The sequence below is a fragment of the Rattus norvegicus genome, chromosome 15 (assembly GCF_036323735.1).
Source record: "Rattus norvegicus strain BN/NHsdMcwi chromosome 15, GRCr8, whole genome shotgun sequence".
NCBI classification, from domain to species: Eukaryota; Metazoa; Chordata; class Mammalia; order Rodentia; family Muridae; genus Rattus; species Rattus norvegicus.
In genome coordinates this window covers 39,722,255-39,743,086 of record NC_086033.1, presented here as the reverse complement: position 1 = coordinate 39,743,086, position 20,832 = coordinate 39,722,255, and the positions used below count along the sequence as shown (strand labels likewise).

The 20,832-nt window shown below is 39.5% G+C and overlaps 1 protein-coding gene across 5 annotated transcripts in view; it reads left to right on the top strand.

Moving 5' to 3' along the window:
- The window catches only part of Kpna3 (karyopherin subunit alpha 3), a 73,753-nt gene that overhangs the window by 43,041 nt on the left and 9,880 nt on the right, over nt 1–20,832 (top strand). For all 5 annotated transcript variants that reach the window (XM_039093504.1, XM_006252127.4, XM_063274414.1 and 2 more), the window contains 8 exons: nt 6,121–6,210; nt 6,390–6,419; nt 6,509–6,561; nt 6,677–6,772; nt 10,520–10,605; nt 12,457–12,543; nt 12,893–13,062; nt 14,010–14,054. In XM_039093504.1, coding sequence (XP_038949432.1) covers nt 6,121–6,210; nt 6,390–6,419; nt 6,509–6,561; nt 6,677–6,772; nt 10,520–10,605; nt 12,457–12,543; nt 12,893–13,062; nt 14,010–14,054 — 657 coding nt within the window. The remainder of the gene's footprint in view (nt 1–6,120; nt 6,211–6,389; nt 6,420–6,508; nt 6,562–6,676; nt 6,773–10,519; nt 10,606–12,456; nt 12,544–12,892; nt 13,063–14,009; nt 14,055–20,832) is intronic.

Sequence of the window (20,832 nt, the reverse complement as noted above, 5' to 3'; positions counted from 1 at the left end):
AGAGGGGGAGATCAGTTACTACTGTACTTTATTGTGTTCAACCAAATCACCATGTTACAAAAATAGCAAGCTGCCATAATAAAAAATAAGGCTCCTCTATCCAGCACCAGATAGCATCATTTTACTTTCAAGCCTAGAAATTGCACACTTGTATATAAACCAATCGAAGATGAAGATTGAGAGTTCATCTTGGTGGATTTTTCCTTTGATGAATATGAAGTGTCCTTCCTTATCTTTTTTGATGACTTTTAATTGAAAATTGATTTTATTTGATATTAGAATGGCTACTCCAGCTTGCTTCTTCTGACCATTTGCTTGGAAAGTTGTTTTCCAGCCTTTCACTCTGAGGTAGTGTCTGTCTTTGTCTCTGAGGTGTGTTTCCTGTAGGCAGCAGAATGCAGGGTCCTCATTGCGTATCCAGTTTGTTTTCTATGTCTTTTTATTGGGGAGTTGAGGCCATTGATGTTGAGAGATATTAAGGAATAGTGATTATTGCTTCCTGTTATATTCATATTTGGATGTGAGGTTATGTTTGTGTGCTTTCATTCTCTTTGTTTTGTTGCCAAGACGATTAGTTTCTTGCTTCTTCTAGGGTATAGCTTGCCTCCTTATGTTGGGCTTTACCCTTTATTATCCTTTGTAGTGCTGGATTTGTAGAAAGATATTGTGTAAATTTGGTTTTGTCATGGAATATCTTGGTTTCTCCATCTATGTTAATTGAGAGTTTTGCAGGATACAGTAACCTGGGCTGGCATTTGTGTTCTCTTAGGGTCTGTATGACATCTGTCCAGGATCTTCTGGCCTTCATAGTTTCTGGCGAAAAGTCTGGTGTGATTCTGATAGGTCTGCCTTTATATGTTACTTGACCTTTTTCCCTTACTGCTTTTAATATTCTTTCTTTATTTTGTGCGTTTGGTGTTTTGACAATTATGTGACGGGAGGTGTTTCTTTTCTGGTCCAATCTATTTGGAGTTCTGTAGGCTTCTTGTATGCCTATGGGTATCTCTTTTTTTAGGTTAGGGAAGTTTTCTTCTATGATTTTGTTGAAGATATTTACTGGTCCTTTGAGCTGGGAGTCTTCCCTCTCTTCTATACCTATTATCCTTAGGTTTGATCTTCTCATTGAGTCCTGGATTTCCTGTATGTTTTGGACCAGTAGCTTTTTCTGCTTTACATTATCTTTGACAGTTGAGTCAATGATTTCTATGGAATCTTCTGCTCCTGAGATTCTCTCTTCCATCTCTTGTATTCTGTTGGTGAAGCTTGTATCTACAGCTCCTTGTCTTTTCTTTTGATTTTCTATGTCCAGGGTTGTTTCCATGTGTTCTTTCTTGATTGCTTCTATTTCCATTTTTAATTCCTTCAACTGTTTGATTGTGTTTTCCTGGAATTCTTTCAGGGATTTTTGCGATTCCTCTCTGTAGGCTTCTACTTGTTCTCTAAGGGAGTTCTTTATGTCTTTCTTGAAGTCCTCCAGCATCATGATCAAATATGATTTTGAAACTAGATCTTGCTTTTCTGGTGTGTTTGGATATTCCGTGTTTGCTTTGGTGGGAGAATTGGGCTCCGATGATGCCATGTAGTCTTGGTTTCTGTTGCTTGGGTTCCTGCGCTTGCCTCTCGCCATCAGATTATCTCTAGTGTTACTTTGTTCTGCTATTTCTGACCGTGGCTAGACTGTCATATAAGCCTGTGTGTCAGGAGTGCTGTAGACCTGTTTTCCTGTTTTCTTTCAGCCAGTTATGGGGACAGAGTGTTCTGCTTTCGGGCGTGTAGTTTTTCCTCTCTACAGGTCTTCAGCTGTTCCTGTGGGCCTGTGTCTTGAGTTCACCAGGCAGGTTTCTTGCAGGGGAAAAGTTGGTCCTACCTGTGGTTCCAAGGCTCAAGTTTGCTCGTGGGGTACTGCCTAAGTCCTCTCCGCGGCGGCAGCAACCGAGAAGATCTGCGCCGCTCTTTCCGGGAGCCTCCGTGCACCAGGGTTCCAGATGACGTTTGGTGTTTTCCTCTGGCGTCTGGATGTGCACAGAGTGCAGTCTCTTCTGGTTTCCCAGGCGTGTCTGCCTCTCTGAAGGTTTAGCTCTCCCTCCCACGGGATTTGGGTGCAGAGAACTGTTTATCCGGTCTGTTTCCTTCAGGTTCCGGCGGTGTCTCAGGTGCAAGGGTCCTGCCGCTCCTGGGCCCTCCCCTACGGGAACCCAGAGGCCTTATACAGTTGCCTCTTGGGCCAGGGATGTGGGCAGGGGTGGGCAGTGTTGGTGGTCTCCTCCGCTCTGCAGCCTCAGGAGTGCCCACCTGATCAGGCGGTGAGGTCTCTCTATAATCCTATTCTTAAGGAGCAGGAAGATCCCTACAAATTTGCGCCCAGCCTGTTCCAGTCAGTGAATGCTAGGCTAGCTGGGCTACTAGTGAGATTGTCTGACAAACAGCAGCGGCAGCTAAAACACAAAAAGGGAACAATGAGTGAAGAGGAAAGTAAAGCTTGACAACTGAGGGTTTCCAAACCTCCTGAGTGATGTGAGCGTCAACAAGACCTCAGTCAGAACCTGTGGGATGTGGTTAGTGCTGCTAGAGTTTAAACAGTTAAGGCAAGGCTGAAGTAACAAATATTAGGAATTCTAAAATTTTAATTCTCAAATTCTCATTTCTGTTAATTTAAATACAGCATAGACTTAAGAAAATGAACGTATCAGGTGAAACCAAGTACTTCAAAACAGTAGTCATTGTCTGACATGAGAGTGGTTATTTGTTAATTATATCTGGGGTTAGTAATTAATGATTTAGGGTCGTCTGGATGAGACCTTGGTTCTTCTCCACATAGCCTAGCCCTCCATTGTTCAGGGTGTCAGAAAGGACCTTAGGAGATGACAGTCTCCACCATGTAAGTACTGTCAGGCTTTCTGGTTTAGTGTCCCCTGCCAAGGCAGTGGTACAGCCCCACCTCTGCTCAGCACACCGTACTACTACTAGTGTGGAAACGGGGGGGGGGGGGAGGTCTGTCACTTAACCACCCACACCTAGTGAGAGGGCAGTGTAGGTGTGGATTACCCCTTACGACTGAGCAAGATAGAAAACCTGAGCAGTCCTAAAACAAACCGATCAGTAGCTAAAAACTACTGTAATTTTTTTTTTTTTTTGCAAGACAAAAGTAGTATGGGTACTCACAGCAGACATCAAAGAAATAAGTAATTCCAGTTCATTAAATGACTTCAGATTAAGAAGACACACTTCCCAGTTCCTTATGAAACAAGAAAAAAACCATCACCGAGCATTGAATGGTGCTTGTCATCCAGCTCCACTTGGGGAGAGAGAGGAAGAAAATTCTAAACAATCTTAATAAACTGAGTCCAGTAATATATAATTTAGAAAATTTTAAGAATGCTTGTTCATGAATTAAAAGGGTAGTTTAACATTGAAAAATGGATTATTTTGCCACATTTGCAGAGGAAAGTGCGAAGTTGATAAAAGAGTTACATAATTTGATGAAACTAAATATTTACTCATTATTGAAAAGAACCTAACAACTTAGATATAGAAAGATTCTTTCTGCCCAATATAGTGGCACATGCCTTCATCTTGGCATTCTAAAGGCAGAACCAGCCACTTCTCTCTGAATCTGAGGCCAGTCTAGTAGGCATAGCAAGTTCGAGGCCTGTCGGGGTCTACTTACTTTACCTAGTAAGACACAGTCCCTCAAAATAAAAGTATCAGGAATGTTTTTCCTAACTAGATAAGGATACCCTTAACCTATACAACACATATGTAATGTCCACGTGTTGTCCTAAGAGTGGGGAATGTATATCTGTACCCAGAAGAGTAGGAGTAATGGATAAGATTCCCAATTGGCTTTGAAAGCATAACTTTTTTCCGGTGCTAAGAAACTGGACTAAACCAGAATGAAAATAGAAAGGATCAAGGTTAGAATAGTTTGGGGAAGAGGTTTCTAAACACATGACTGAAGCAACTTAGGGGAAAGAGAGTTTATTTCATCTTCTAACTTGTAGGCAGTTACCTGGGGAACTCATTAGGAACTGAAGTAGAGGCCATAGAGAGGTGCTGCTTACTTATTGGTGTATACCTTATAGCTTGCCCATCCTGCTTTCTTAGAGCATCAGAAACTACCAGCCTTATGGGTATCATTGCTCAGTGTTCAGTGACCTGAACCCTTTGAAATTAACTATCAATCAAGACAGTGCCCTATAGTCTTGTCTCTAGACAAATCTTACGAAAATATTTTCTTGACTGAGAGCTCCTTTAGTTTGTATCAAGTTGACAAAAAACTAGCTTGTTTTGAAACTAGCTTGTTGAAAGTTGATTTGTTTAAACTTTTAAATGGAATAAGTTGTTAGCATTTTTGAAACAATTTCAAATTTGTAGTTTGAAAGTTAAAGTTAAAAGAATAATTAAAAAACCACTGTACACCCTTGTAATACCTAGTTTCTTTAGATTGTTATGTGCTACACACATACGTCTTTCTTTATACTAACTGTAGGTAGTAGCAGGATTTCCTATTGCCTTTAGGATATCAACTCATATTTCATAAAAAAGAGACTTTTATGTAACAGCACACTTACATATTAATGTAGGATTATGTCTAGTCAGTAGAGTCAACTTGAAATTTGCAAAGTGTAAGTCAGACAGCTGATTCAAGACAGGGGCTGCACTTTGTCATGGAGCTCTTCCCCAATCTCTCTCATCATCATCTTCAACGCATGCAGGCTTTCTTTTTTTTTTTAAACCCTCTTAACTAACGGAAGATTAGAATTTGTCTGATTTTCACTAACAGTGCCAAAGGGGTATTGTTTTTTCCCTATAGCAGACTAGGAAGCACACAGTTAATCTCTGTATATTGGTAGTATATTTTGTCAGTTGGCCAAGAATGCCATCTGAAGGCTACATGTATGGCTTAGTGGTAGAGTGTTTGCCTAGCATTTGCAAAGCCTAGGTTCAGTCCCTGGTAACCATCTCATAACAAAACAAAACAAAAATCTACCATTTTCTTTACTGTATGTTAGTATATAAGTATGTATTCTGTGTGAGGCCACTTGGAGTATATAAATATCAGTGGCTTTGCCATCTATGAAATATTGTAGTTTAAAAAAATAAATAGTTTTGGTTACTTGTGTAGTTACTAAGAAAGAATGATGTTATAAAAGTGGGAATGTGCTAATGACTATATAGATATCACTGTGTTTAAATGTGCTGGCTTATACACAGAACAAACGTTAAGGTGCAAATGTGTGTGCAGTTTTCATTTTTTGTTTGATTCTAATTTTGTGTGAATATTAATGCCTCTTTAATAACTGCTGTAATCAAATACATTCACAATATTGGCTCTAGAAGTGTGTTCACATTTTAAGTTGAAAAGTTGCTTGCTGTCAAATAATACTTAAAATAGCATAGTTACCATTCAGAACGATTTGGGTGCCATAAAATGGACAGTGGGAAGAATTCTTGTTTTCTGAAATTCGTGTAGCAAGAGTTTAATCTGGGCTGGCAAGATGGTCAGGCAGTAGGTGTACTTGTAGCACTGGAGGCTCAAGCCTGACGACCTGCTCTCTTAAGTGGAGAAGAGAGAGCCAAATACATAGATAGATAGATAGATAGATAGATAGATAGATAGATAGATAGATAGATAGATAGATAGATATGCCAAATTCATAGATAGATAGATAGATAGATAGATAGATAGATAGATAGATAGATAGATAGATATGCATGCACTGTGACTCATGGGCCTAATAGTAATGATGCTGATGATGATAGTATTAGAAGAAGATAAATAAAAGTTTAGTCTGAAATTTAAGTGCTAACTTCATATAGTCTTATTCCTTATACCCCCAACTTGCAGTGAGGCATTGCTATGTCTCCTTAAGCTGTTCTTGTTGTCTTCTTAATAATTTCAGGCAGCTGTTAGCAATAGGTAGGTAAAAACTGCTTGATGTATAGTACTGTACCCCAGTACCACAGTGTTGGTCTGAACAGGTGGTGCTTAGTGAACTGGGGGTGGGATTACACAGGCAGTGGAGTTAAGCCAGGTCATTGTTAATTCTTGCACCCAAACCAGCTTCATTTTAACAACAGCCTTCATGAGTTCTTAAGCTTTTATTGATTGTCTTTCAGAACAAAAGAGACGAACACTTACTGAAAAAGAGAAATGTTCCCCAAGAAGAAAGCTTAGAAGATTCAGATGTTGATGCTGATTTTAAAGCAGTAAGTTACCTGTGTTTTTATAATGTACCTGTAAATATTTTTTGTTATAACCAGGGGAACACTATTTTAAACTTAAGAAAAAGTTAATAATGGAAATGGCATGTTAAATCATTACCAGATAGACTAATAAATAGTTTTGTTAATATTCTCTGCTGAACTATCTTTTCTTTCTCTTTAAGCAAAATGTAACACTAGAAGCTATATTACAGGTACGTTATTAATTTAATAGTGTCATTCTGAAATGTTTGAAACAGTCTCTTTGTTTTTAGATGTCTGAAATATACATTTGTTGTTGCAGAATGCTACAAGTGATAATCCCGTAGTCCAGTTGAGTGCTGTGCAGGCAGCAAGGTAAGCGGTGATCTGTATCTGCCCTGGCTGTCACAGCTTACCATGTAGAAGTGGGGTATGCATATGTCCATACTTTGGGAGCCATAGCCATTAACTTCTTATTTTCTTTTTATAGGAAACTATTATCCAGTGACAGAAATCCACCAATTGATGACCTAATAAAATCTGGGATTTTACCAATTCTAGTCAAATGTCTAGAAAGGGATGATAAGTAAGTTTGAATTTGCCTACTCACTTTCTTCAGTAACTTAAAATTTAAAATTCATATTTTACCAAAGGGATTTGTTTTATTTTGAGATGCTGTAGACCAAACTCCTGCCTTGAACCTTCAAAGCAGATTCTTTACCACTGAGCTATCTGTCTTAGCCCTCTGTGTTTTAAATTGTCATATTTCCATGCAGTTTTCTTCCCTGGTGATAGTATTTAAACATCACAAATAGTATTTGAGTCACCATTTGCCTATGAGTCTATATATAGATTAGCCTCATGACTAGTCAGCATGAATGGTTTCCAGACCATGTGACTTGTCCTTACCCTGGGAATAGTCCAGCTGATCACTGACCCTTTGGCCAGTCTTTAATAGCACTCCAGCCGTGGTTAGTTATCCCATGTCAGGCGAGGGTACTCTGCTTACCCACAAGAAAGGGAGTGTAGTCCTTGGCATCTTGGAGAACTGCTGTCCTGTTTCTGTTTATGTATAGACATCTCTCAGGGCTGCCCATTAAACTCCCTCAGTTTGAATTAACATGATTTGGAATCCAAAACTCTTTAAAACTAATACTGATTCTACATATAGACTGAAGTGAGATATTTTGCCGAATGTCCCCCAAGAATTTTTTAATAGATTAAATAAAAATAGTGGTACATGGGCTGCCCCTGAAGGCTGTCTACTTAAGAACACGTATGCTTCCATGGTAGCTGCAAAGCTCCCTCTGCCTCTAGGCTTCCCTGTGTCTGTTAATGCCTTCAGGATAACCTCACAAAATGTGCCTTACAGGGTGAAGCAGACACTTCCTTTAAAGAGCGAGCCCAATTTTGAGCTTTCTATTGTTCTCTCTCTGTCTTCCATCCGTAAACTGTGGTGCTTATCTGTAGTCAGCCTGGTGTATGTGTCTGATTGGTCCTGCTGCCTGTCTGGTCTATATGTATCTGAATGTCTGGATCTGTCCATGTTCTTAACAAAGGGCTTTGCTCTGTATCGATTGAATAGCACAGAACACAGGCATTGGGAAGGGGGTGAGGAATTGTCTACAGAAATCTTTAACAGATCTGCAAAGGAAAGCGTCACTTCACTGCTGTCATCTAACCCAGGCAAACAGCACTTGAAAAAAACACATTACCAGGCCATATTTACCAAGCCAAAGGATTTCCAACATTTATGGGTATTGGTGGTATAAGGTTGTTTTCAACCTGTTACACACACACAGGGGTGGGGGAGAGAGGGAGAGAATATGAGAATGGAAAGGGTATGGAAGTGTATATAACCTAAAATTAAAGCTATGCTTTAGTTTAGTTTGTGTGGAAAATCAAAGACATGGTGAGGTTAATTACGTGGTTTTCTTAAAGGTAAGTTTAATTTAAACAGGTTGAGTACATAGTAGGATGGTAGGCTAAGGGCATAGTCTTAAGTGATCTCAGGAGATAGTAACTACAGTGTGAGGTCTGTAAATCCTAATCTCTTTGGGATCAAGAGATATTTTCATTAAAATGTACTCGATATCTTAAAACCTGCTGTGTAGTTTCCATATCAGGGTTTATTTGAGTGAAGATAAATTTTATTCTAGTTATTTAAAAGATTAAGTCCCATCTTACATCTACCACTAAGCCTCCTTTTTGTTTTTGGTTTCTGGTCTGTTCCTCCCACTCTTGTCTGTTCATTCCAGTCTTTGACATAGATTTAACAAAAAAAAAGGACAAAATATAAACAACTTAACAATAATTTTAGAACCATCACCCAACCTGTGGTATGGCTAGAAAACTGCCAGTGCTTTAGGTAACGCTTTCATGCTTTCTCTGAAAAGCTGTGGTAATAGTGTAAAGTGGTCACCTTAGACTTACAGCCATGTCGACCCTGGTCTGACTGTAGATGAGGTGTTGATCAGAACACAACTGAGTTTTGAGCCTCAGACATTTCATCTGTAAAAATTAGGTGGTTCTGAAGAAATGTACATAGTTCACACAAAATATTTCGTGTTGTTTATTTGCTTCATTCAGCTGTTTTTATATCTTGGTGTTCTGGGGTTTTGTTTTGTTTTTTGTTTTGTTTTGTTTTTGTTTTTCACATGACTTTTGGAAGCTTTACCTTGGCCCTGCAGATTTATATTTTTGTTATCTTCCCATTTTCCGGCTCATGGCCCCATTTCCAGTATTTTGTCAACACTCCTTAACTGCTTATTAACACTTCCACTCCCAGTTTGTGGTAGTACGTATCATCAGTCACTCCCATCTCATGAGCATCCTTTTAATGTCCCTGGCCCCCAGTCAGCCTTTCATACCTTCTATTCCCTGCCTTGTGCCAGAGTTGATGGTGTCAGCTCCTGTCTATTCTGCTTTCTGGTTGCTCTTGCTGACATGGAATGTGCATTTTCATCTATACTGCTGCTGGATCCGATCATTTGTTTTCCTTACTCTCTTATGTGTTCATATAGATGGATTTGTCTTATTCCCTAGTTTGTGTTCATTTTAGTTTTCTTGCTAGCTATCTGCCTTTCTACTCCAGTGTTCTTTCTGTCATTATATTCTTCTGTCTGTCTGTGTTGCTTCTTTTTAATAGGGTCTCCCCTATACCAGTCTTTAACCCCTTTTATCCGTTTTACATGCCATTGACTCTGACTCCAGTCCCTACGTTCCCACCCATTACTGGATCCTCATACAGGACAGGCAGGTGTTCCGACCCTGGGCTGTATCTCCTGCCGTTGCTTTTGCTTTTGAGATGTGGTCTTACTCATTCACTTGAGTGGGCGGGCCACTTTGAATTTGCTCTGTAGCTCAGACCATCCTTTGCTTCTTGGTATCAAAAATTTTGCCCTTATTTTTTTTCTCATTATTTTTCCTTTTGTCTGTCTGTCTGTCTGTCTGTCTGTCTGTCTGCTTGACTGTCTGTCTCTTTTGACCCACCCCACCCCCTCTTTTTCTGGAGACAGGGTTCTTACTGTGTATCCTTGGCTGGCCTAGAATTCACTATGTAGACTAGGCTAGCCTCCAACTCATAAATATCCACCTGCCAAATGCTGGGGTTAAAGGTGTGTCTTAATTACCACGCCTGACTTTACTCCACTTTTCAGTAGAATAAATTCTCACTTCTCAATAGAATAAATTCTAAGTTCTGAAGCTTATGTACACAGTCTCATTTTTGTACATCTTAACTTTCTTAATCTGCTTTTTATTAACTGTACATCGTTCCACCTGTGATATCCTTTTTAATGTAGATTGTCAGTGCCTACCATTTAAAATCCAATTTAGGAAAGCAGATTAGCTTTTTACTTTTTTGTTAACTCTTCCATGACTGACTCAAATTATAATGCTTTATTTGAGGAATTAGAACAGTTTGAAATCTAGCCCAGATGGTGTAGTGGACTCTGGTGGGTCACCGTTTTAAGACTAGTCTGGAGTCTGCAGCTGGGATTAAAGTGAGATTATAAGGCCTTTGGCTGTACAGTGGTAGTGCGTTGGTTACTCTGTAAAAGCAAGGAATATTCAGGACATCGTCATGATTTGTTCATTAGATGTCTATGGGCAAAGACCAGTCAAGAGATGTGTGTGTCTGGTTGCTGCCCCTCTCTGTGGGCATAGAGAAGGAAGGCAGTCTGTAGCACCTCTCCCTGAGAAGCAGATAGATACCTGCAGCTGCTGTTGGATATAGCAACGTGAAACTCAAGGACCAAGTAAGCGATCGAGGCTCACAAGGTATGGCGGGGGTTTCCTCTCTAAAAAGGTTTTTGTTTTTCCTTTTCAACAGCCCTTCATTACAGTTTGAAGCTGCTTGGGCCCTAACTAATATAGCATCAGGAACTTCTGCACAGACTCAAGCTGTTGTACAGTCTAGTAAGTCAAATCTTTTTCTTAAAAATGATTACAATAGTTTTTATACCAAAAACTGAATTTTATCTTAGAATATTTGGAAGTGTGTATAATTTTTTTATGTTACTTTAATGGTTTTTTTTTTATCTTTGGTATTAAACTGCTACAAAATAATTGTAATTTTGGAACAAAAAAGAGAATAGACTATATTTCTTGGTAGAGACCATATCCTAGTAACAGGACTTGAAATACCTTGTCTTTAGTACCTTCTAAGTATGTGGAGTAGCTTAGGCCTTTCATGTTACAGCATATAGTTGTTTTGGAGTAGGGCTTGGTGGGGAGGGTCTTGCTGTGTAACCAGATCTGATCTTTGAGCTTTCTATGTAGTTCCAGCCTGACCTTAAACTCAGGATACCCCTGCCTCAGCATCCTGAGTATTGGCGTGACAGGTGTGTTTTATACCTGGCTCATACTATGTTGCCTTGGCTGATCTGAAACTTGTTATATAAACCAGGCTGGCCTTAGCCTGCCTCTGCCTTCTGAGCGCTGGGATTAAAGGCATGCGCCCCATACTTTGCTTATTCCAAGTAAGTTACTATGATTTGTGGCTGAAGCTACTACAGCTCTTAAAAACGTTTCCAATTTGGTGTTGTAATAGTGAACTTGTTTTTAATAGAAATTAGGAGGTAAAGTTAACAACATAGCCTTTTACTTTCATCCTTTCCATTTTAAACTGAATTTACCATGATAGAAAGTAAAAATGCCTTGAATATTAGTTTTTTAAAAAGTTTTGCTTGAGTTGACCATGTGTCCCCAGTTTAACAATCTAGAAGAATAAAGCAGTGACACCTGTGGAGTGGATGAACTTGGAAGTTAAGAAGTGAAGGATGTGATTTCATTTCTCTGAAATGTCCAGGATAGACAAGTCCATACATAGGAAAGGCAAGCTTGTAAATGATTGCTCATTTGGGTAACTGAGTAATAGAAGAGTAAGTGGATGTTGATTGTAGAGATAGGGGAGCTCCTCCGGGGGTGATGAACATGTGAAGCTGGATTGTAGTGGGGACTAGTTCTTCAGAAGAGCTAAAAGGTACACTTAGAGTGATACATATGCTCTGTTGAAGGGTGGGGTCATTTGTAATAAAAAGGTCAAGGTCAGTATCTAGTGTACAGGTAAAGCTAAATAATCCAGAGCTAGCACAGAGTAGAAGGTTAAGAGAAAGTGAACTCAGTGCTGAAGGTGGATGTAAGGCGTGAGAGAAAGTGAGGGGCTAGAGAGATGGCTCCACAATTAAGAGCTTGGTCGCTTTTCCAGGAGGCTCAGGTTCCATTCCCAGTATACATACGGCAGCTCACAGCCATCTCTAACTCTAGCTTTAGGAAACTAGACACCCTCTTCTGGCCTCCACAGGCACTTGTGGTGCACAGACATATACATGCATGCAAAACACCCAACGCATAAAAAAATAATAAGTATGATTGCTTTAAATTATTTGGTAAATCTGATTAGTTGGTTCTGGTTAAAAGTGTCTTAGGCATTGGAACTACATTGAAAGTAGTAAGTGTTAGGCTTTCAGAATACATGCTTGGGATAGGAACTTTTAAAAAATGAGTTACAGGGAAGATGTTGTGCTCTTCTTTAATGGCATAGTTAATGCCATAGCAGCATGCTTCAGGTTCTGTTTGATGCTGTGTGGCTCAAGTATTACCAAGTTAAAAGTACTGATATTACTTATTTCTATGTATCCATGCCAAGTTTATGCAGTGAACTGTAATTGGGCAATTGTAGTGTGTTTCTGACTCTTGACTATTTTATTAACTTACTTGATTGAAATCTGTGGCTACATTAGATAACCCATTTTTCCTTACACACAGATGCCGTACCACTTTTCCTGCGACTCCTCCATTCCCCACATCAGAATGTTTGTGAACAAGCAGTGTGGGCTTTGGGAAACATTATAGGTAAGTTGAATTTAGGTTGAAAGCCTTTAGTTGAGAACATTAAATTAACTTTTCTCCCACATTGGCATAGCCATTACACACTATGTTTCCTCTGAACTTCATGTGAGTTGACTGTATTCATAAACTTCTAAGGTGGCACTGAAGTGTAAAAGCGTAAAAGGATATGTCATTTGTGTCGGTAATGGTTAAATTTGTGTTCCCCAAATCAAAATCGTGGGAAGCAACACTTGATGTCTGACTGGTGAGGAAACATAGGGCATCAGTGTCCCAACATGAGCCATTGCACACATTTCAGACTTTCTCATCCTGACTGTGATTTTTTTTTTAAATACAATTTTCATTTCTGTAGGTGATGGTCCTCAATGTAGAGATTATGTCATATCACTGGGAGTTGTCAAACCTCTTCTGTCCTTCATCAATCCCTCCATTCCCATCACCTTCCTTCGGAACGTCACATGGGTCATTGTCAATCTCTGCAGGAATAAAGACCCCCCACCGCCTATGGAGACAGTTCAGGAGGTAAATGCAGACTTGTAAGGCGAGATGGTTGGTTTCCCTGTGTATGCTTTAGGCTTCTTGCACAGGGAATATGATGAACATATTCTGACGTTGTTAAAAGTATGAAGAAGGTTCCTGTGTTTTTAAGTATAACACACCATATGTCAAAGTATAGTGTTGTTCAGGAAAAGGAATGTCGTCTGAACATGCTAATACTTATTTTTTAATGATGTTTCATGAGGAGAACAAATTCAAATAAGGAAAGGGAAGAAGCTGGTTTTGCAATACTGCCTTATGGATTTCTTACGCTAAGAAATATGCAAATAATTTGAGTGACTTTGCATTTAGCCCATTGATTTCTGACAAAATTGATGTTCTTGGAAATGTGGCATATGCTAAATTTTTAAAAATCCTGTAAAACATATTTACTTAACTACAGAGTGAGTAAATCTGTCTTTATCCAGTATTTGAACCTTTTGTTACCACACTAATAGTATGAGTCCCTAGGAGCCATTTTCCATTTGCTGTACATTTGTGAAAGGTCTGTTAGGACTGTTTACCTTTTACCTTGTACTGGTTGCAGTTTTCTGGACTAAAGCTCTTTCAAGCAGCTAATTGAATAAAAATTCAGACGAGGATGACTGGGAACTAACTTCTCTGAGCTATCCACAGTGTGTGCCTGTGTGCTGACATCTCCATTCTGCTCACCTGACATTTTATGTCACAGTTGATGTTTCTGGAAGTAATTTAATTTCTCTTAAGGAGTATTAGTCCCTGTCAGATTTATTTGACTCTTTTAATTATACACTTTTTGGTTTTTCAGATTGAGTTTATTAATTTTTATTCTTAAAAAATGTTAAAACGTTTTCACATTGTATTTTAAGTAATTACTGCTTTGTGTGTCATAGTTTGTTTTTGCAAAGACATGTCCATCAACTCTGGTGTTACTGTTTATCTTGTTTCCTCAGATTTTGCCAGCTTTATGTGTCCTCATCTACCACACGGACATAAATGTGAGTAAAGTGGTGTCAGTGTGGGACTTGACTCTTGATGGGACCACAGGGGTTTTTTTTAGATGAGTGCTGAGTCTGAGTGTGTGTGTGTGCGTGCGTGTGTGCACGTGCATGCTCGCATTGGGGTATTGATGAATGAGAGTGAGTTTAAATCAGATTGATGTAATTTCTGTTTTTAATTTTTTTGTCAGAGAATGCTGTTTTCATGATCCTCAGAGTGATTAAGGATAGCAGTTTCTCTGATTTCACTTTCCAAAATTTCTATTGAAGTAATTTTTTGAGGGATTTCTCTGCCCCACTTTTGCACATTCTGCTCCCAAGAAAATGATACAGAATATAATGTATTAGTAAAGCTGTCAGCACTATGCTGGGCAGGTTCTGAGCTTTACCAATTCCACCCTGTTAAAACCCACCTGAATGCTCTGTTACTTACCAAATTAGTGTCTGCTGGGCTGCTTCTGCTGTAGTTGTCTGTCCTCAGGGCAAACATCTCTTCTTTGCCATGTGCTCGTGGTTCATCCCAACTAATGGCCACCTCCCTCTCCTTTTCTTCCTTCTCCTTTGGTCCTTACCTGAGTGCCCCTACTCAGTCTCAAGTCTCGCCTTCCTCTCTTTCCTGTCCAGTCACAGTCTCAAGCATATTACTTACAAATGAGAAATTATTAGGGAACATTCTTTATAGCACTCTGGTCAGTACAATGCCCATGTCCAGACTGTCTGATCTTGAGGCACAGAACTCAGTATATGAATACACAGCACACAAGACCAACTCCAAATTTCAGTCACCTATAATCAACTACAATCTTAAAATGTTAAATCAAAAATGTCAATAAATTACCAATGTTTTAAATAATTTTATAGTGTATGGCTATAATTGCTCTATTTTTCAATTATTGTTTTAATCTGCCTATTTTATAATTGAACTATCACAGAGATCTGTGTCTAAGAAAACATTATAGCCAGCCTGGGGTGGCATATTTCTTTAATATCAGCACTGGGGAGGGAGAGGCAGGTGAATCTCTGAGTTTGAGTCCATCCTGGTCTACAGAGGGAGTTCTAGAACAGCCAGAGCTACACAGAGACCCTGTCTTGAATAATCCCCCCTTAAAAAACCCCAAACATATATACATACACACATACATACATACATACACACACACACACACACACACACACATACATATAAACATACATATATTCATTCATTCATACATTCATACATGCTGCCTTAGGCATCCTTGTGGAGGTCTTAGAGCTTGTCCCCACAAGTTTGAGGGAACTGTTGCAGGGTTTTTAAAAGTATTGATATTTACAAAATGATAAATGTTTATAAGCCACTATAGTCATACAGTAAATGATGGCTGTGACAGAATTGAAGCCAAACCCATGGCCTATGTCCTGATCTCACAAACACACAATCTAGTGTGAAAGTATAGTAGAAAGATAACCAAAGTGCTGGCTGTGGAAGCACACATGATTTTTATTTGGCGAATTTTAAAAAAAAATCACCCTGTGTAGGGCTACACACAGAATCCTGTCTCAGAAACCATACCAAACCAATGTAAGCAAATGTGCCGAATGTCACCAAGGAAGAAGTAGCATTCGAAGTGAACATTGTATGAGCCATGAGTGATGATGTGCTCCTGTCCTCCTAGCACTTGGGAGTCAGAGGGGGAAGGAACAGGAGTTTTAAGGATAGCTTGACTTATTTGAGAGCTTGTTTCAAAACAAAGCAAAGCAAACAAAACACCTTATAGCTGTTGCATTGTAAGTAGAAGGAAAGTTGACAGAAACAGTCAGGATGATGCCCATCTTTGGTTTAAATATGTAGAACACTTTTATGCACATATGTCAACACTTTTAGTTTTATAAAGTCTATGAGACAGTATTTCTGTCTGAAGTCTTGGAGTTGTTTTGAGTAGCTTTCTTGCCGGTTGAACATCATTTGAGGAGCACTAGGAAGTGTATTGAAATCTTGACTCCATGGAGGTTTTAGAGAGCACAGGTAGGTAGTAACTCTAAGGCTCCATGTGGACTTTATCTGCAATCTTGGCTCCTATGTTTAAAAACTTTGGAGATTTGCCTGGTAATGAGTGAGGCCTATAGAAGGATTTTGGATGGATAAGTGACAGATACATTTATATACATTTATATGAGAATCGATATTTGTAACAGACTGCTGAGAAAATGTCTGACTTGTAGTGGGGAAGTTTTATATAAACAGAGCTATTTTCTTTTCATAATAGGCTTGAAGTATGGACAGTACTAATAGGAACAGCTAAGGAAAGAGACGTGACTAGAATTTAGAACTTGTTCTGTGACAGTATTTTCCAGTATAGATTCCAGAATTATAGACTGTGAGGGACTGTTGAAAACATGGACATTGGATAAGACATCAGAAGCAAAGCTGTATTTCAGAAAAAGTGCTAACATTCTGCCCTAAGGAATTTCTTGAAGCTTTGGAAGCAAGGAATGCAGAAGCAGCAAATCAGTTTAAGGAGGTAACACATGTTAGACCACAGACCTGCAGGCTGCCTCCCTCTCTCTCTGAAACCAGGCCACACCCTCTGCTGTGCTCCCTTACAACCAGGGACTAACAGATACCTGCTATGTCTCAAGCCTCTGCAGGGAGAGCAAGCCCTACCTTCCACCCAGTAGAAGGTTGGTAAGAAAGCACCCTGTTGTTGTCTTACCACCCCTTCTCTAGCAGCTGCAAGATAAGTTCATGGTTCTACCTACTACCTGTCTGTGTGCACAGGTCCTACCGCACTGGCTCACATGTTAGGATGTCTGCCCACTCCTCTGGCAACCTATAAGAATCAGAAAATTACTTTGTTCTGAGGATTTTTCTTTTAAGACTCTTTGGGACCTCTGTCATAGTTTGTGTCCTTTAACTTTCCTGCTGAGACTCTTTTGGGAATTGAAGGGGAGGCTCTCTTTGTTGAAGGTCCCACCATACTGCCTGCTTATGCTCTGTCTCCTCTACTTCAAGACCAACTCCATCTCCCAGCCGCATTTGTGGTTGTGAGGCTTTTTGTTGTCCCTTTCCTAATTAATAAAACTCATTCTGAAGGATATTCTTATGCCAGCCCCTCTTGACATATAAAATTTAAATTGGATAAGATGGACGTATTGTAGGTCATTTAGGGCCTTGGATAAAATACTAAGAGTCACATAGCCTCTCGTTGATAGCAAAGTTAGGAATAAGTGGTTAAAATTGTATTCCGTATTCATAACTCACACTATAAGGAAAGTACGATTTCAGGGGGGATTGCACAGTTGAAAATGCAGGTTGGTGGTACATTTTGGTAGACACAATTAGCTAGTGCTGTGTTAAGGATTAGGAAAAGTGGGGGTGGGGTATGCTTAGATTGAGATGTATGGTGAGAGAAAAGAAGTCAGGACTAGCAGCTTTCTAACTTTAAGGATTTAAGGATGCATATGGTCGCATACACATCGATAAAAAGAAGCACAAGACAGCAGACCAAAGATGTGTGTGATGACAGCCAGTGAGTGTGAGGGAGGACAGACAGAAGGGCTTATGGGAAATACTAGGTGTGGTCTGTTGTGAGTCACTAAAAACCAAACTGCATCTGCTGTTGGGGATTACAGGACAAAGTAGAGGGTCAGTTCGTGTGTTTTCTTCTCTGTGGTGTTGCTGACAATTGGTTTGCAAGTGTAGTTTTAGAGTATCTGACTTTCTTACCAGTTTGTAATGTGTTCACAGACTGTTCAGTATCACATAACAACTGGTACCAACCTAGCCTCTATTACTAGAGAAACAACAGACTTGATCAGTGTTAGCACATAGGTTATATGCTGAGACCTGATATTTAGTGACCAGTGACTTTGTTTTGTGATGATTGGTAGAATGACTCGTGACTCAGAAAGCTGTTTATACTCGTGCTCGTCTTTACTCAATCTAAGGATACAGGTTAGAAACCACAAGGCTTTCCAGTTCAGTGGATAAGTCTGTATCTGCTGTTTGTTTTTGTTGGTTTGTTCTCTTTCCTACTGCTGAGCATTGGTAGCAAATGCCCATAATGCCAACACTGGGAAGTAAAGGGAGGAGGAGGATCGGGAATTACAGCCAGCCTCAGCTATATACACCATGTCTAAAAGATAGTAATGTAACAAACCTGTACAAATACCGTTAGCTTTTGAGATATTTTTTTCTTGTAATGGCAATTAAAGGATTGTTTAGTGAACAGTATAGTTTTATTTAATGTTATAAAGTGTTTTTTGCATCAAGTTTTAGCTAAATTCTACTGTTCTCTTGACAGATTTGTAACTTTTACTATTTTCTTTCTTGAGATAGGTGTGGCCTTTTATTTTTAGTCTACTATTATTACTTTATTTTAGATATAGATAATGTAAGTTGTAGGGTTCACTAAATGAGAACTCTGCTAGGGAAACTTGCACAGTGTTAAAGTGCTTGCCTAGTGTATGCAAAGCCCACTGTTCAACCCCTCATACAACAAAGGATTTAGATTTTAACACTCAATCATTTTACATAATATTTGTGTGCCTGTTCCAGTGGCCCGTGTGCTTACACCTTTGAAACACCTTTGCTTTACTGCCTGTGTGCCTGTGTGCGGGCCAGTGAGCTTATTCTTTTTGGCTTCATCTCTCATTTTTACATCTGTAGGCTTAAGAAATTTGCACATTCAGGGGCATTTTCCACTAACTCTACTATGGTTTTTTTTTTTAATAATTAAATAAAGTATTTTATTTGTTTACAGCTAAGCTTTTAATATATAATGAAAATGTATAAAGAATGTTAGCATTTCTAGTTAGAAATAGGACAAAGCCATTTATTAATAAGGAATCTTAAAATATAAATACCCCAAAAATGTCTGCAAGTCAGCTGATCTCAACAATTGTCTCTGAATGTCACTCTATTTTAGAAGGTATTGGCAAACATTTGAGTTAAAACTCAAGAATTTTCCAAAATAATGTCATAATTAATGTTTCCTATATTCAAACGAAAACAAAATTTTCATAAAACCTTCCAAAATAATAGTAAAGGAAACAAGGCATATTGTTAAATGAAGTCCTGCGCAAAGCACAGTAAAAATTTGTGTATACTTATCCTCCACCTTCTCAGTACAGAGTTTGCTCTCTCCTCACAGCCTTAGGACCAAGGCAAAGAACAGCCAATATGCAACTTCAATTACGGGGTTGCCAAAGCAAAGCTTAGGGAACCTGGACTAATGATGTAGGGTCACTGTTGGAGCTGATGGGAAGGCAAAGTAGCTCCCGCCAAGCCTGGCTCAGCCCTTCACTCACCTGTCTTCTGCCCCAGGGGAGATAGAAGTTGCTGTCCCTGACTCTACTGGGTTTTTAATGGGTTGTAGTCAAAGTATTTCCTCAGCACAGCTAGTCAGAGTCCATGTGTTGATTGCCTGTTTTCAATTTTTTCTAATTTCTCACCATACACTTGCAGATTCAGGACTGAGTATCTTCCCTATATTATAATCACGCCTAGTGTTCATCCTAACTTAGAGTTTAAATTCTGTGTCTGGAAACAGCCCCTATAGTTAACACCATAATGCCTACATGTTAAAATCCACTATTACAACTTTATGGTCACCAAACATTAATAACGTTCTATAAACCAAGAAAATGTTTGCATAATAGAAATAATAACTCACACAGACATGCGAATGCACACATTCACACACTTCTTACAGCGCTGTATTTGGGGAAACTCCACCTGGTGAGCGCCACTGAGGGGATTCTTTGCTAAACTGTGGTTCCTTCCAGGTTCTTTTTTTTTCTTCTTCTTCTTTTTAAGAAAACTTAGCACAGTAGGGCACAGCTGTACTCTGCTTTTTCCTGGGACCCTTGATGACACATGCCAACTTTGCTCTTTCAGTGTTTTCGTTTTTGTTACTTGGTGTCTTGGTGTTCTGTTGCTGTGTAGAGACGCCATGACCACAGCAGTTCATACAAAGGAAAACATTTCTTTAGAGCTTGGTTTACAGTTTCAGAGGTTTACTTCATTGTCAGTCACCATGGTGGGGAGCATGGCAGCATGCAAACACATAATGGTGTTGGAGAAATAGCTGAGAGTTCTACATCCATGTCCTCAGATAGCAAGGAGGGAGAGGGGGGTTGGGGAGGGCCTGGTTTGGGTTTTTGAAACTCAAAGCCCACCCTCATCAAAGCCACCACCACATTTCCTTTAACAAGGCCACACCTACTCCAACAAAGCCATCCCTTCTACTCCTTTGAAAGCAGTGCCACTCCCTGGTGACTAAGCATTGAAATGTATGAGCCTATGGGGGCTACTCTTACGCAAAGCACCTCACTTAGATTATATGCCTAAATTTTCTTTTGATGCAGCTCTTGAGTTTGTTTGAACTGCAGTAGCCACCCCCCCCCCCAGCTTCTGTTTCAAACATTGTTCATAATTGTTTCTCTCCCTCCTTTCTGGTTCTTTACTCTCCACCTCACCTCACATTGGCATAATCCAGATCCAAACTAATATTTAAGTGTTTTGTTCTTCCAGGTAGCTGAAATTGTTTGCATGGTTCTTAGTACTGCTGAGGAGAAAGCTTATGTGCGTCACGCATCTGTGACTCACATGCTTTCCTAAAAGATAGGTAAATTCAGTAGCTGCTTTCACTTTGAGGGCCACAAGATCCCATTAATTTGGACCCTTACTAGAAAGGTCTCTGGACTTCAAGTGAGTTGAGTGGTGCTTCTGCCTCAGATGTCAAGGAAGACCACGTACCGTTCTCTGTGTTCAGGATCAGCTCTTTAGCTCCTATGA